This window comes from Carassius auratus, unplaced genomic scaffold (assembly GCF_003368295.1).
Source record: "Carassius auratus strain Wakin unplaced genomic scaffold, ASM336829v1 scaf_tig00216865, whole genome shotgun sequence".
NCBI lineage: Eukaryota > Metazoa > Chordata > Actinopteri > Cypriniformes > Cyprinidae > Carassius > Carassius auratus.
Window position 1 is genome coordinate 329,486 of NW_020528776.1, and position 15,312 is coordinate 344,797.

Below are 15,312 nucleotides of genomic sequence, written 5' to 3' on the forward strand. Positions count from 1 at the left end.
TTAGCGTTGTTTGAGCTCAAAACGCTACTGTACAGCAGTCTTTAGAAATCAGTGCAGCGAAGTACAAGTCAAACTATGGTATGTTGACAATGTTGTGGCTCAACAATGATTTTATTTTTAAGACTCATAATAAATTATGTTCGCAATGGATACAGCATAACCAATAATTATAATAAAAAATAATAATACGTACTATGCACCCATTTGTAAGGAAGGTTTACTTGTTTAGGATTCAAAATGTTATTTGCTTTTAATTTATGTCATCTTCTTGTACATATATTAGACCAAAATGTCAAGTTTGCCTAGGAAAAGCAATTATTATACCAGTAAACTCAAAATTTGATTAAAAATGAACAAACTAGGCTATAAATACTTTGTATTGTAGGCTTGGATTATTATATTATTATATAGCCTAGAGTTTATTTACTGAGAGACCGTCAAAAAGACAAATTAATCAATATTTTATTTATAACAGGGTTTAATTTATAAAATAATAACACACCACAGATCCACAAATGTCTTTGACACAAAAACTACCCAAACACTGAAAAAATAACCCCCCAAAAATTACCCAAAAGGTTCAACCCGGCATTTGGGTTAAAAAAAATAACCCCAGATTGTTTAGAGTGTATATAAATAAAGGTGAATTGACTTGACTTGACATGCACATACCAATATGAATTTTAAATAGGATGTCTGAGTTTGGCTTCTTAACCTTAACCTCTAAAATTCTCATCTTGTTTCCACTGAATGCATGCAACACTCTAGCTGCTCAGTTTCCAAGTCAAATCGAAATCTGCTGCAGCCCTTAGTTCAATTTAGGTCAGTTTAGTGGCTGAGTGACCCAATTCACAAATGTATTTTAAAATGACTAGTTATATGACATATTTACTGTATTTTGCCCATTTTACTTTGCATTTTAAAATCAACTTCTAAATTTCTGTTTAGTAGTTCAGTTTCAGTTCACAACATGATGCATGATGGGATACACTAAGCGTTGAATACTGCTCCGGAGCAGTATTCAAGATAGTGTGGATTTAGTGTAAGGGCACTGCGCTTTGGCGTCTTGCGAACTAACTTCCTGTCGCACGAACGCGCTCTCAGTGGAACCCTGGATCATTGTAGTGAATGGAGTTCAGTCTTTCTACGGCTCTGAACCAGACGAGCCTCTCTACATTTTTCATTGGTTTAACAGATGCTTACGTCACCATAGGTTGCACTAGTTCACGCCCACAGGTACGCATCTGCACTCTCTGAAGGCTTTCTATGTTAGACGCTTATATCAGCTTAAAAACAAACAAATACAAACTATTCATTATTTTAAAATAATGTTACATGGATTTGAGTTTTCTTGGACTTTTAAAGTGACGAGCTGAGACTATACTAGTATGATTCGAACATTTATTTCGTTGTGTCTGGTTGGTAAGTTATCTATTTTATGACAGTATACAAATGCATAGTACACCCATTAGTACTGCGTTACATTATTTAAATGTTCAAGCCGTTTAATCATGTTTTGCAGGCTTTTTACAAGCTGAATCAGGTGAAGTTCAGTCAGTACGGGTGGGTGATCCTGTCACTCTTAACTCTAACACTTTCGAAATACAGCTAACGAATGAGATCGAGTGGAGGTTTAACAACATTCGCATTGCTAGAGCATTAAACGGCAATGATAAATATGATCAAAATGAGCGTTTCGAAGACAGACTGAAGCTGGAGAGAAATGGATCTCTTACCATCACCGACACCAGAACCACGGACACTGGAGTCTATAAATTTAGTACCATTATCAACGGCAAGGACTCAACCAAGACATTCAGTGTTACTGTTTATGGTAGGTGTATACATAATTATGATACTGTAAAATGGCACTAAATTATTGTTCTCATAATTATCAGTTTTCAGGATGTTTTATATAGGACACACATTTGTACTTTTTAGGCTGAACTAAAACAACCTGTTGATAGGCCTGCTTTGTTATAGGCTAGTCTTGAGTGCATTAACAAGACGAGCCTTAATTATATTTATTTATTTTTTTGTTGATCGCAGGTTTTATTTTATTAATGTTTTAAGTGGCCAGTCAGGATGGTGCTATCGTTGTTTTAGCACCAGATGGACACAACCTACACCGTATTGAAAAGCTTTGCTTAAATCCTTTTAAAGTGACGTGACATACAGCAAAGTATGGTGACCCATGCTCAGAATTTGTGCTCTGTAGACATGTTTTTAATATAAATCATGAATTTTGTTTTCAGGGAAGGCATTGAGGTCTTTCTGCATGAAAGCCATGATAAAGAGGGCTGAAAAATCAACAGTTTTTGTGACTAAGTTTAAGATGCTTGTTGGTTGAATAAAGTTTGCATGTTTTATAACACTTATAAACTATATTATACATAATTTTTAAATTATTAGACTAATTTTGCTATATTTTACTAGTTAAATGTCTTTAATACCTCTCGTATTCAAGGCTTTGTATTCTAAATATTTATTTTGAATATTGCATTAATAAATACAGTAGCTATATGTGACATTAAATGCTTATATATTTTGTCTTTTATTTGTTACAACATAAATATGAAGGAAATATTAACACATAGTACAGCCGAATGGGAAACAATTCACAATATAGGTTATTCATATTTTTAATTAAACAGTTTGTTATATAATAGGTATGTTCTCGTTAGTTCAGGTAATTTGCACTAACAGCGTTTTTTTGTGTTTGTACCCATTAACATTACAATATGAATAATATGTGTTAACACTCTCTGCACATTATACCCACTGCCTGTACAAATCAAAAAGTGACCTTATAAAAGTATCGTCATTAAATATCGTAGATGTCATTCCAATCAAAATGTAAAAAAAATTACACGTATTAGCACAACTTTATTGAGACTATTTAAAGGGGGGGGGTGAAATGCTAGTTTTCACTCAATATCCTGTTAATCTTGAGTACCTATAGAGTAGTACTGCATCCTTCATACCTCCAAAAAGTCTTTAGTTTTATTATATTCATAAGAGAAAGATAGTCTGTACCGATTTTTCCCAGAAAAACACGAGCGGCTGGAGGCGTGACGTGTGGGCGGAGCTAAAGAATCACGAGCGCCAGTAGGCTTTTGCGTTGAGAGCGTTTGGAAGCTGTGACATTACCGTGAGGAAAAAAACATCCAAAAAAACGTATATATATGATACAGAATCAGATCCAGAGGCTGAAATTTAACAAGAGCAGCACCAGCAACGACGTCTCTATGTGGTATGTACTGAAACTGTATATATTTGCTTAGCGGTTTTGGAAAATGACTAAGTTCCACTTTATGTCGTCTTTTTTTTTTTTTTTTTTTTAAGCTGTACATGTGGAAAGTGCAGTTTGATGACAACATCGCATGTTGTTTACTTGATGTGCTTACGCGCCGATAGCTAAGTTAACAACACAGAGATATTTGAAGCAGTTTTACTCACCGCCTGCGGTTCAAACACACGATCGTGTCCCTTTATCGTCGGGACTGCATTATCCTTAAGAAATAAACGATGTGCAAATCTGGCGTCAAACTGGGCCTTGTTTGTAAAACAAGCATCTTCGAAATGCAGGGAACAAACACAAACACGTGCACAACTCCGTTGATGCTCTGTAAAAATAAACTCCATCCACTGGTCCCTTAATGCTGGTTTTTTTTTTGGTAATCTGTGCAGGGTTGTCTTGCCCTGGCAACCAAAAACACACTCCTTTTGTGAAATTTCGCGACGCTCTCGCTCTGATCAGTGAATGCCTCTGCTCTCAGTGCTCTGCTATATGGGAGCGTGCGCTCTTCCGGCAGACGTGCCTTAGGACCCATATAAGGAAATTCCACTCCATCTAACGTCACACAGAGCCATACTCGAAAAAAACTTTCCGAAACTTGTGACAAACCGGAAGAGGTATTTTTGGAACAGAAATACTCCTTCAAACGTACAACTTAATTTTTGAAACGTTGTCCATGTTTAGCATGGGAATCCAACTCTTTAACAGTGTAAAAATCTCAGTATGCATGAAATAGCATATTTAACAAATATGTAAAAAATATATTTTTACAAAAGTTAACTACTGCAGCTTTAATCTTTGCCCCTCACCTCTGCCCTGCGTCTACTGGGCTAAAACTGGATACTTATTTGAAACACCAAATTCTGGTCATGGAGAGCTGTACTAAACTGCAGTTCTTGGGAGGTGCAAGGAATATTAAGTTACTCCTTTGAAACTTACATGACCACAGATAGCTGTTATTAAGTGGTCTGACACACTCCCTGACTGATTTTACATTCAACAAACTCACTGAATGATGTCATAAACCACAGTTTACTCATTATTTTAACACAATCACAAATAAAACATCCTTGTTGTGACTCTTAATGTACTCAAATTTCTTTTTGTTATCCCATGTTCTGCAGATCCAGTATCCAGTATTCCTGTCATTACCAGTGTCATTTCACAGTGTTCTTCATCACCAGAAAGTTCATCAAGCCCAAAATGTGTGCTGCTGTGTTCAGTGATGAATGTAAGCCACGTGACTCTCTCCTGGTTCAAAGGAAACAGTTTACTGTCCAGCATCAGTGTGTCTGATCTCAGCATCAGTCTCTCTCTACCTCTGGAGGTGGAGTATCAGGATAATAACACCTACAGTTGTGTAGTGAACAATCCCATTAGCCTCCAGACCAGACATGCCTGCATTACCGATCTCTGTCGTTTGTGTTCAGGTATGCTAGCAGTGATGTTATCATTTATTTATAGAACCAGTCTTGGTCAGGTGCATTATATATACATTAAATCTGATATTACTGTATGTGTACTAAATCAGAAAATTCATTCACTGTTCTTAATTTATGCCTTCAGAGGAAGACCGCTATTGTGAAAGCACTGAACCTGTGATCCGATTGGTCGTCACTGCTGTGGTGGGTCTGGCTGCTGTGGCTGCGTTCATTGTGCTGGTTTATGACATCAGATCCAGAAGAGATGAACAGGAGAGACATCAGACTCAGAGTGATTGATCCAATACTTTAAAACAACAGTAAACAGTATAGTTCTGGGTGCATTTTTGTGTTTTATATATATATATATATATATATATATATATATATATATATATATATATATATATATATAAATAAATCCTCACCTAAAGGATTATTAGGAACACCATACTAATACTGTGTTTGACCCCCTTTCGCCTTCAGAACTGTCTTAATTCTACGTGCCATTGATTCAACAAGGTGCTGAAAGCATTCTATAGAAATGTTAGCCCATATTGATAGGATAGCATCTTGCAGTTGATGCACCACATCCCAAAGATGCTCTATTGGGTTGAGATCTGGTGACTGTGGGGGCCATTTTAGTACAGTGAACTCATTGTCATGTTCAAGAAACCAATTTGAAATGATTCGAGCTTTGTGACATGGTCCATTATCTTGCTGGAAGTAGCCATCAGAGGATGGGTACATGGTGGTCATAAAGGGATGGACATGGTCAGAAATAATGCTCAGGTAGGCCGTGGCATTTAAACGATGCCCAATTGGCACTAAGGGGCCTAAAGTGTGCCAAGAAAACATCCCCCAACACCTTTACACCACCCCCACCAGCCTGCACAGTGGTAAAAAGGCATGATAGATCCATGTTCTCATTTTGTTTACGCCAAATTCTGACTTGACCATCTGATTGTCTCAATAGAAATCGAGACTATTTGTAGTGGAGATGAGTGGTACCCGGTGGGGTCTTCTGCTGTTGAAGCCCATCTGCCTCTAGGTTGTGTGTGTTGTGGCTTCACAAATGCTTTGCTGCATACCTCGGTTGTAACGAGTGGTTATTTCAGTCAAAGTTCACTTTTATCAGCTTGAATCAGTCGGCCCATTCTCCTCTGACCTCTAGCATCAACAAAGAATTTTTACCCACAGGACTGCCACATACTGGATGTTTTTCCCTTTTCACACCATCCTTTGTAAACCCTAAAAATGGTTGTGCATGCAAATCCCAGTAACTGAGCAGATTGTGAAATACTCAGACCATCCTGTCTGGCACCAATAACCATGCCACGCTCAAAATTGCTTAAATCACCTTTCTTTCCCATTCTGACATTCAGTTTGGAGTTCAGGAGATTGTTTTGACCAGGACCACACACTCTTAAATGCATTGAAGCAACTGCCATGTGATTGGTTGATTAGATAATTGCATTAATGAGAAATTGAACATGTGTTCCTAATAATCTTTTAGGTGAGTGTATATACACACATATGGTGAGAAAACTAAAATATGTGAATGTTGTAATTTTTAAATGCTATGTTGAATAAAATTGAAATCAGAACTGTAAACACATGCTGTGCATAAAATAAAATAATGACTTCAGATTATTGCTTCAGATATTTTATATATTACACACTTTAAATTTGAGCACTGTGATAATACTTGGTTACAATGACACTTATATTTCTTATTTCTGCCAGGAATGCAAAATCAATCGCCAGTTAATGATAGTTTGAATAGAATAACGAGACACAGACCTGTACATATTCAATCGCGTTTGCGTCCATTTATTTTTTTACGAGTGCTTCGCTAAACAATATAAAATCTTTTACTCCAAAAGTGCACATATTATGTATTCACACATTTACCTCATATTTATTTAAATGGAATAGAACCATAATTTATTTATGACTCACAGAAAGATGATTAGATACATCAGTCATTGCTTGAACTAAGAAACAGACTGTGGAATTCACAGTAATTAACTGGCAGCAAATGACTGTAATAATATTTTACATATTTTACTGTTCACATTTTTTAAAGTATGTTCAAAGTAACAACCATTTAAGATGTAACTATAAAGTAAAACTCACTTGACTTGCAAGTGCAACTTTAATTTTTTTATTTATTTATTTATTTTCTGATTATTACACAGGACAGTGTAGTGATTGTGGTTGGATGTGACTGACAAATGACCTCAAGCCAACACTTGAACACAGGTCTCCAGAGACGCAGTTGCACTACAGTATATTTCAGTGTGCTAACCGTTACAGTACTAACAGGTTCCATGTTGTTTAGTTAAATTGATTCAGCCCAAATGAATGAATTAATTCATGCATGTACTGTGTTTTCCTTCTCTATCCCAGTGGGGATAATGGAATAATGGGATGTTTCTGTACAGGTAAAATAACTGGAAGCTAATGACACGAGAAGCCAAAAACATTCAAGTTACAAAAGGTCGTGCCCACTCTCTCGTGAAAACTAAGCTGGACGTAATAGGTTACAGTGATTTTTTTTTCTTCTTCTTCTTCTTCCTCTTCCTCTTTTTTTTTTTTTTTTTTTTTTTTACAACACATTGTTGTTGGAAGTTACTGTGATTTTCTACAAGACATTGCTGGTTACTGTGACACTCACAGTACTTCTTACATAACTGCAATCTTTGACTGAATCTACAGTATTCTACTGTGAACTCATATACAGTCATTTCCTGTGCACTAACACAGTAAATTACTGTATATTTTACATATGTTTTTTACAGTGTGATCTGATTTTACATAATTCCCAAATTAAGGTAAAGGTGAACTTCTGCATCTGCCTCAAAATACATTGAACTGTAGTGACGAATGCTGAATGCTGTATATGAGCAGTAATTTATTCACTTTAAGAATAAATTACTGCTCATATACAGCATTCGTGTTGAACAAGAGTGAATGATTTGTCCAGTGTTTTTTTTTTTTTTTTCATGTTTTTGTAATGTCTGGGAAGCCAGAATGTGCATGCATCAACAGAAACGTTTTTTTTTTTTTTTTTTTAAGCGAACCGTGCAATCCCTTTTACCTCAATAATCAATCAATTACAGGCCTAAAACAATCATGCCCGAGCAGACGGATATTAGTACATCTCATCACACCGGCACCCGTGTCTAAATCAGTTGTATGGTCTGGTTTTCAGTCTAAAACAGTTGAGTCAAGTACAAAAATCTTCGCGATCGACTTAAAATGCTTCCAGGATCGACTTGTCGACCGCTGGGGTCATATGATGCTGCTAATAAGAACATTATTTTATAATTAAAACTATTATAAAAATAGTTTTAATTATATTTTATAATTAAAACTATTATTTTCCATATAATGTACATTATTGTTTCTCCTCTATGCCCAACCCTCTGAAACATGATAAAAAGCTTATCTTTCTGAAAAGCAAGGTATACTCTGATTGGTAAGCTATCCAGTGTGTTGTGATTTGTGGAGTGTCTCAAACGTGTGACGGAAATGTTATCTCCCTTAACATACTGTGAGGCCATCTCCCGGCAGGACGAGACTCAGTCCAGCTGCTCTACTCGTGCACATCCCATCATCAACTCTCTTTTAGCAGTTCAGTCAATGTTCAGTTAGGAGTATATTGGTTTATTTTGCATCAGAGGGAGTGTAAGGCACGTTTATAAACCAAATAATTTAAGTAATTTGTGAATTAATGCTTACTGGAAACGCAAACCGTTTCAAATGATTCGGTTCGATTTGGTGAATTTGTTCAACCAGTTCACTCAGAAGATCCAGTTAAATAGAAAGATTTTGTGACATGCGTCCCGAGCGCTCGTCAGCGTCGCCCTGGCAACGCACTGGAATCACCGGCACGAGCTCATCACGGGCTGAGCGGCCGCACCTGCAGCTCATCAAGCGGCGCCTACTTAGGCAGAGGAGGAAGACAGAGTGGTGAGGAATGTCTCCCAACAAAGACGCTAACCCTTACCTCCTCTGTTACAGAGAGCAGCGTGTGACCGTCAGCCCCACCAAGGAGAGCACAGCACGGGATCCACCACTCAGGACACAGCGAGCACGAGGGACTTGGAGCGCCACTGGAGATCACCGCCTTCACCCAGAGCACCTACCTTTAATAAATCCACCCTTCGGGGACTTTTTCTGTCAATCGGTTGTCGTGTAGTTCCTCACCCCGCCACACTGGTGGAGAATGCGGGCAATTGTGTGAGGTGGACACCGACAACCGACCCCTGAGGAGACCGTTAAAGCCACCCGTTTTTTTTTTTGTTTGTTTTCCTTTTTTTTTTTTTCCCGTTCATTTGTATCTGTTCTGTTTCCACAGGCGGCCGCTCCTCCCCCGGCATGGAAGAACTGCTAAAACACCTCACCGAGGTGAGCATCCGCCAGCAACAGATAGTGGAGCACATGGCCTCACGTCAAGGAGACGCCGAACGTGAGCTCGCCGCCCTCCGCGCCGCCGCCCACCGCACGCCGCTGCCTGACCCCCGTGTCCAAGCCGTCCAGCTGATGCCACGAATGACTTCGCATGACGACGTGGAGATGTACCTTCGGATGTTTGAGGCCACCGCAGTCCGGGAGGCGTGGCCAGAGGACGAGTGGGCCCGACTCCTCGCGCCGCTGCTGACCGGGGAAGCGCAGCGGGCGTATTTCACCATGACGGCCGAGAGAAGCCAGCACTATGGAGAGGTGAAAAAGGAGATCCTGAGCCGAGTAGGCCTTTCCCCAATCTGTGCGGCGCAGCAGTTCCATGACTGGGAATATCGAGCTCGACAGCCCGCTCGCGCCCAGGCGGCCGAACTATCCCGGTTGGCCCAACATTGGCTGTTGACCGGGGGTCCCTCCGCACACCAGGTAGCTGAGCGTGTGGTGATCGACCGGTTCCTCCGCGCCCTTCCCCGCGCGTTGAGGCAGGCGGCGGGCATGAGGAACCCCACCGATCTCGACGGGCTCGTGGAGGCCATTGAGCTGGCGGAGGCCGCCCAACACCGGGAGATAGGGGAGCGAGCGCCGCCTTTTCCCCGAAGGGTGGTCCAGGAGCGACGCTCGCCGGAGGGCACCCAGCGACCCGTGAGCAGGCCTGCGGTTCCCGGCCCCCAGGACGAGCCAATGCCCACCGAGCCGCCGCGTTCCCCAGGACGGACATGGCTAGCAGGCTGTTCAGTCCACGGTCCAGCGCCGAAGGCACCACGGGCCAAGGTGCGCATCAACGGCCGGCCATTCGTCGCCGTCCTTGACTCGGGCAGCGGGGTAAGCCTGATACAACCGACTGTCCTTCCACCCCGAACAGGTTCCAGAGCCCGGCTGGCGATAACGTGCGTGCACGGGGACACCAGGCGTGTGCCGGCCCGGCGAGTGACCATCACCGCGTCCCCTGGTTCCTGGCCCGTCGAAGTGGGAATCTTAAGGAACCTACCGGTACCAGTTCTCCTCGGCCGGGATTGGCCGGGGTTCGATCAGCTCCTCACCTCCAGCACACAGCCTGCTAGCCCGGCCGGGAACCGCCGACGCCGGAGTCCAGCAAGGCGCCCTCGACGAGGCCCCGCGCTGCTGACGTCGGACAGCCCTCGAGGAGGTGAGTCCCCCTCCCAAAACTCTAACCTGTTCTTCGATGTCTTCCAGCAGATAGCGGGAGGGGGGACGCTCGCCAAAGAGCAGCGTGGGGACGAGCGCCTCAAGCATTGCTGGGTCTCAAGTGCGGGTGGCGGAAGGAGAGGATCTACAACCAGCTCCCCACCCCACACCCCACTTCATCATCCAAAACGGCCTGCTCTATTATGTCAGCCAGCGGAGGGGGAGGAAAAGACGCTGTTGGTGGTACCGCGGAGCAAAGTCCCGGCGGTCTTGGAACTCGCCCACGCCCACCGATGGCTGGCCACCTCGGCGCCCAAAACACTGTGCAACGGATCCGGGACCGCTTCCACTGGCCAGGACTGGAGGCGGATGTCAAGCGGTACTGCCAAGCGTGCCCGACGTGCCAACGGACCTCGCCACATACTCCTCCCCCCAGCCCGCTGATCCCGCTGCCGATCATTGAGGTGCCCTTCGAGCGCATCGGGATGGACCTGGTGGGGCCACTGCCGAAGTCCGCCCGGGGGCATGAACATATCCTGGTTATCGTGGATTACGCCACCCGCTACCCAGAGGCCATTCCCCTCCGCAAGGCCACCGCCAAAAACATCGCACAGGAGCTCTTCCTACTGAGTAGTCGGGTTGGCCTACCAGCGGAGATCCTGACCGACCAGGGCACCCCTTTCATGTCCCGGATCATGGCTGACCTCAGCAAACTCCTCAAAGTCCGACAGATCCGGACCAGCGTATACCATCCGCAAACCGATGGGCTCGTGGAACGCTTTAACCAGACCCTCAAACAGATGCTGCGGCGTGTCGTGGCCGAGGACCGACGCGACTGGGACCAGATGATCCCGTATGTACTGTTCGGGGTCCGGGAGGTGCCCCAGGCCTCCACCGGCTTCACGCCCTTCGAGCTCCTCTTCGGCCGCCAACCCCGAGGGCTCCTAGATGTCGCCCGGGAAGCCTGGGAACAACAGCCTGCGGTATGTCGGACCACCGTCGAGCACGTCAAGGCCATGAGAGAGCGGATCGACAGGGTCATGCCATTGGTCCGGGAGCATCTGACCAAGGCCCAGCAAGACCAGCAGCGCCTCTTCAATCGGGCTGCCCAACCCCGGGAGTTCCAGCCGGGAGATCACGTCATGGTACTGGTCCCCACCTCAGCCTGTAAGTTCCTGGCCCGCTGGCAGGGCCCATATACGGTCACCGAACGGGTGGGACCCGTCACCTACAAAGTGCGCCAACCCGGTCGCCGAAGGGAAGAACAGCTCTATCATATAAACCTGTTGAAGCGCTGGGTGGGGACCGGGCCCCAGCTCTCGGCCCTCGCCGCCACCTCTCCCGTGGTTGTGGACATGGATCCCCATCTCTCCGCAGCCCAGAAGACGGAACTGCAGCACCTGGTCGGTCAGTTCTCGGATGTGTTCTCCCCTCTGCCAGGGCGGACGACTGTCATCCAGCACGAAGTCCGAACACCACCAGGAGTCATCGTCCGGCAGCGGCCCTATCGTGTCCCGGAGGCTCGGCGACACGCAATCGAGACAGAGGTGCAGGAGATGTTGAAGTTGGGGGTAATTGAGCCCTCGCGGAGTCCATGGTCCAGCCCCATCGTCATGGTCCCGAAGCCCGACGGCACCCTAAGGTTCTGCAACGACTTCCGCCGCCTAAATGAGGTCTCTGAATTCGATGGCTATCCCATGCCCCGCGTCGATGAGCTCCTGGATCGACTAGGAAGGGCCCGGTTCATATCAACTCTCGACCTCACCAAGGGGTATTGGCAAGTCCCCCTGTCTAAGGATGCCAAGCCTAAGACAGCCTTCTCGACCCCCAGTGGCCACTGGCAGTACCGGGTCCTTCCCTTCGGCCTGCACGGGGCCCCCCGCCACATTCCAGAGGCTCATGGATGTCCTGCTGAGGCCCCATATGGCCTACGCCGCGGCCTACATCGACGACGTAGTCATCCATTCAGAGACCTGGGGGGAACATTTAGAGCGGCTCCGGAGGGTGCTGCTGGACCTCCGCCGGGCGGGGCTCACCGCCAACCCCCGGAAATGTCACCTGGCTCTCTCCGAAGCCAAATACCTGGGCTTCTGCGTGGGACGTGGCCTCATCCGCCCCCAGGAAAAGAAGGTGACAGCTATCCTCTCGGCACCGCGGCCCTCTACCAAGACCCAGGTACGAGCCTTTTTGGGGTTGGCAGGATACTACCGATGTTTTATCCCTAACTTCTCCTCCTTAGCCTCTTCCCTGACAGATCTGACCAGGAAGGGGCAACCGGAGAAGATAGCCTGGAGTCCAGAAGCGGAAGAGGCGTTCCAGCAGGTGAAGTCAGCCCTCACCACGGAGCCAGTCCTGCGAGCCCCCGACTTCAACTGCCCTTTCCTGGTGCAAACCGACGCCTCGGACACCGGGTTGGGAGCCGTTCTCTCCCAGGTCCAGGACGGCGAGGAACACCCGGTGATCTTTATTAGCCGGAAGCTGACCCCGACCGAACAACGGTATGCCGCCGTGGAGAAGGAAGCACTGGCCGTCAAGTGGGCAGTCCTGGAGCTCCGCTATTACCTCCTCGGACGCCGGTTCACCCTGCTGACAGATCATGCGCCACTGCAGTGGATGGCCCGCGCAAAGGACACCAACCCCAGGGTAACCCGCTGGTTCCTTGCGCTCCAGGACTTCCACTTCACCATACAACATCGGGCGGGGACGGCCAACGCCAACGCGGACGGTCTCTCCAGGATAGGGGCAGCTTTCGCAGGTCTGTCAGGCTCCACTCCTCACCCTCCCCATATCTCCCCATTGTACCGCAGGCGCAGGTCGACGCTTAGGGGGGGGGGGGGGGGGGGGTGTGACATGCGTCCCGAGCGCTCGTCAGCGTCGCCCTGGCAACGCACTGGAATCACCGGCACGAGCTCATCACGGGCTGAGCGGCCGCACCTGCAGCTCATCAAGCGGCGCCTACTTAGGCAGAGGAGGAAGACAGAGTGGTGAGGAATGTCTCCCAACAAAGACGCTAACCCTTACCTCCTCTGTTACAGAGAGCAGCGTGTGACCGTCAGCCCCACCAAGGAGAGCACAGCACGGGATCCACCACTCAGGACACAGCGAGCACGAGGGACTTGGAGCGCCACTGGAGATCACCGCCTTCACCCAGAGCACCTACCTTTAATAAATCCACCCTTCGGGGACTTTTTCTGTCAATCGGTTGTCGTGTAGTTCCTCACCCCGCCACAATTTGTTCGCGATTCAGACATTACTAGACGAGAGAAAGCAAATAAAACCCATAACAAATTAGGCATTTGTTGCATCTAGTGGGGACATAATTACTGATTATAATGACTTGTACTGTCTTTTCACACGCTGCGTTGTGTATCACACTGCGTAACTAGTGTTGTGCGATGTGCTAATTATTTTCAATCGTCATATAGTCAGCCCGTGAAATCAAGGATACACTATTATCGTGCATGGGTGGAGCAAGAGAGAGACAATTTGTTCTTGTCATAGCATAACTATTTGGTGTTTTAAACTGCACAGATGCGCGAGAGAGAGCCTATGGAATCACCATTAATATATAAAATATACTTTCAAACACACTGATAAACTAACTTTAAATATATAATACTGTATTTAAAACCGCTAGTTCATATATAGTCGGATGCAGCTGTCATCGTGCATCCTGTGACAAATCTGCCGCACCTGTGCATGGAAGTTATCAGTCTAAATGTTCAGCAAAATCAGTCAACAGTGAAAATCAATAGTAGATTTCAGTTTTTTTCAGTTTTACAGTTTAACACTAATGTTGGACATTATGTGGCAGACAGAGACAAAAGTTTAGCATGACTGCGCCACCCTGGATCTAGCTCAGGGACATCTATCAAGTAAATTTCCTCTTTTTTATAAGTGAGGACTCGAAATTGTGGCCCTGGTCCGAGTGGATCCGACCAGAAACCCCAAACTTGCAAAACCACTCCACCACTAACACTTGGGCCACCATCTCTGCCCGCTGATCCCGTGTGGGAACCGCCAGAGTGTACTTTGTGAAGACATCTGTCATAACCAGCACATTCTCCAAACCCGAGCTGGATGGTTCTTATACTGTAAAGTCAATAGCCAAGATCTCATTTGGCCTAGATGCCAATAGAACTGGATGGAACAGGCTGCCCATCCTTAGCTGACTGGCAACACTCACACGACTTACACCACCGGACAACATCTTCCACCATACCAGGCTAATAGCAACGTTGCTGAACTAGCTTAGTCGTGTGTTCTATTCCTCTGGTGTCTGTGATCCTGGTGCAACCACCTCAAAACATCTAACTCTGAGGTAAAGGCAAGTGAAAAAATTCCTCCCTACCATCAGGGTGGAAAATTTGGTGGTACAACACCCCTTCACGTTCCACCAGACGGTCCGACTGGCGAAGTAAGGTCAAGCTGTTCTTAGAAAAAGAATGCCGATCCTCTAAGCTGGGAAAGCTCCTCTGCAGCCATAAGGATAAAACCCTCCAAATATCCAAGTCAGATTCTTGCAGCATCCTCAAATCAGCTGGAGAATGGCCAGGGAAAACCTTAGGGGCAGCTTGCTAGCCTGATATCTCTAGTCCCCTCCAGCTGCCTGTTGGACAGAAACCGGGATGACAGTCGCAGGTAAAATCTGTCAAAATGCCTCATTGTCAGCTGGAGCCTGTCTTGAAAGAGCATCAGCATTACCGTTACTCTTCCCAGGTCTATACTGAACTTCAAAGTCAAATACAGCAAGCTGGGCAGCCCAACGCTGCTCGGTGGCCCCCAGCTTTGCTGACGCTGGTTATTGTCGGTATAAACAATACATTTATGCCCCAACCAATACTCCCTGAATTTTTCTGCCATTGCTCACTTGAGTGCAAGAAACTCCAATTTCATGGAGCTATAATTTACATTATTATGCTCCTTGAGACCCCACAGTAGCAAACACCTCCTTTACCTTGGTCACCCCCGGAGATA

The 15,312-nt window shown here is 45.7% G+C and overlaps 2 protein-coding genes across 2 annotated transcripts in view; both read left to right on the forward strand.

Moving 5' to 3' along the window:
• Positions 1-1,255: 1,255 nt before the first annotated feature.
• Positions 1,256-5,043, forward strand: LOC113099134 (natural killer cell receptor 2B4). The gene is made up of 4 exons (XM_026264224.1): positions 1,256-1,422; positions 1,523-1,834; positions 4,423-4,728; positions 4,865-5,043. The coding sequence occupies exons 1-4, from the start codon at positions 1,389-1,391 to the stop codon at positions 5,017-5,019; spliced, it is 807 nt and encodes a 268-aa protein (XP_026120009.1). The 5' UTR covers positions 1,256-1,388; the 3' UTR covers positions 5,020-5,043.
• Positions 5,044-9,417: 4,374 nt separating this feature from the next.
• LOC113099148 (uncharacterized) overlaps positions 9,418-15,312 on the forward strand; it is a 28,292-nt gene continuing 22,397 nt past the window's right edge. The window contains exons 1-2 of the mRNA XM_026264236.1: positions 9,418-9,710; positions 10,052-10,179. Coding sequence (XP_026120021.1) covers positions 9,418-9,710; positions 10,052-10,179 — 421 coding nt within the window. The remainder of the gene's footprint in view (positions 9,711-10,051; positions 10,180-15,312) is intronic.

Excerpts from the sequence above, each read along its gene's own strand:
- LOC113099134 (XM_026264224.1), top strand. The coding sequence starts at position 1,389 with ATGATTCGAACATTTATTTCGTTGTGTCTGGTTG. Across the intron at positions 1,835-4,422 it reads ATTCAGTGTTACTGTTTATG|ATCCAGTATCCAGTATTCCT; the intron begins GTAGGTGTATAC and ends CATGTTCTGCAG. Across the intron at positions 4,729-4,864 it reads TCTCTGTCGTTTGTGTTCAG|AGGAAGACCGCTATTGTGAA; the intron begins GTATGCTAGCAG and ends TTATGCCTTCAG.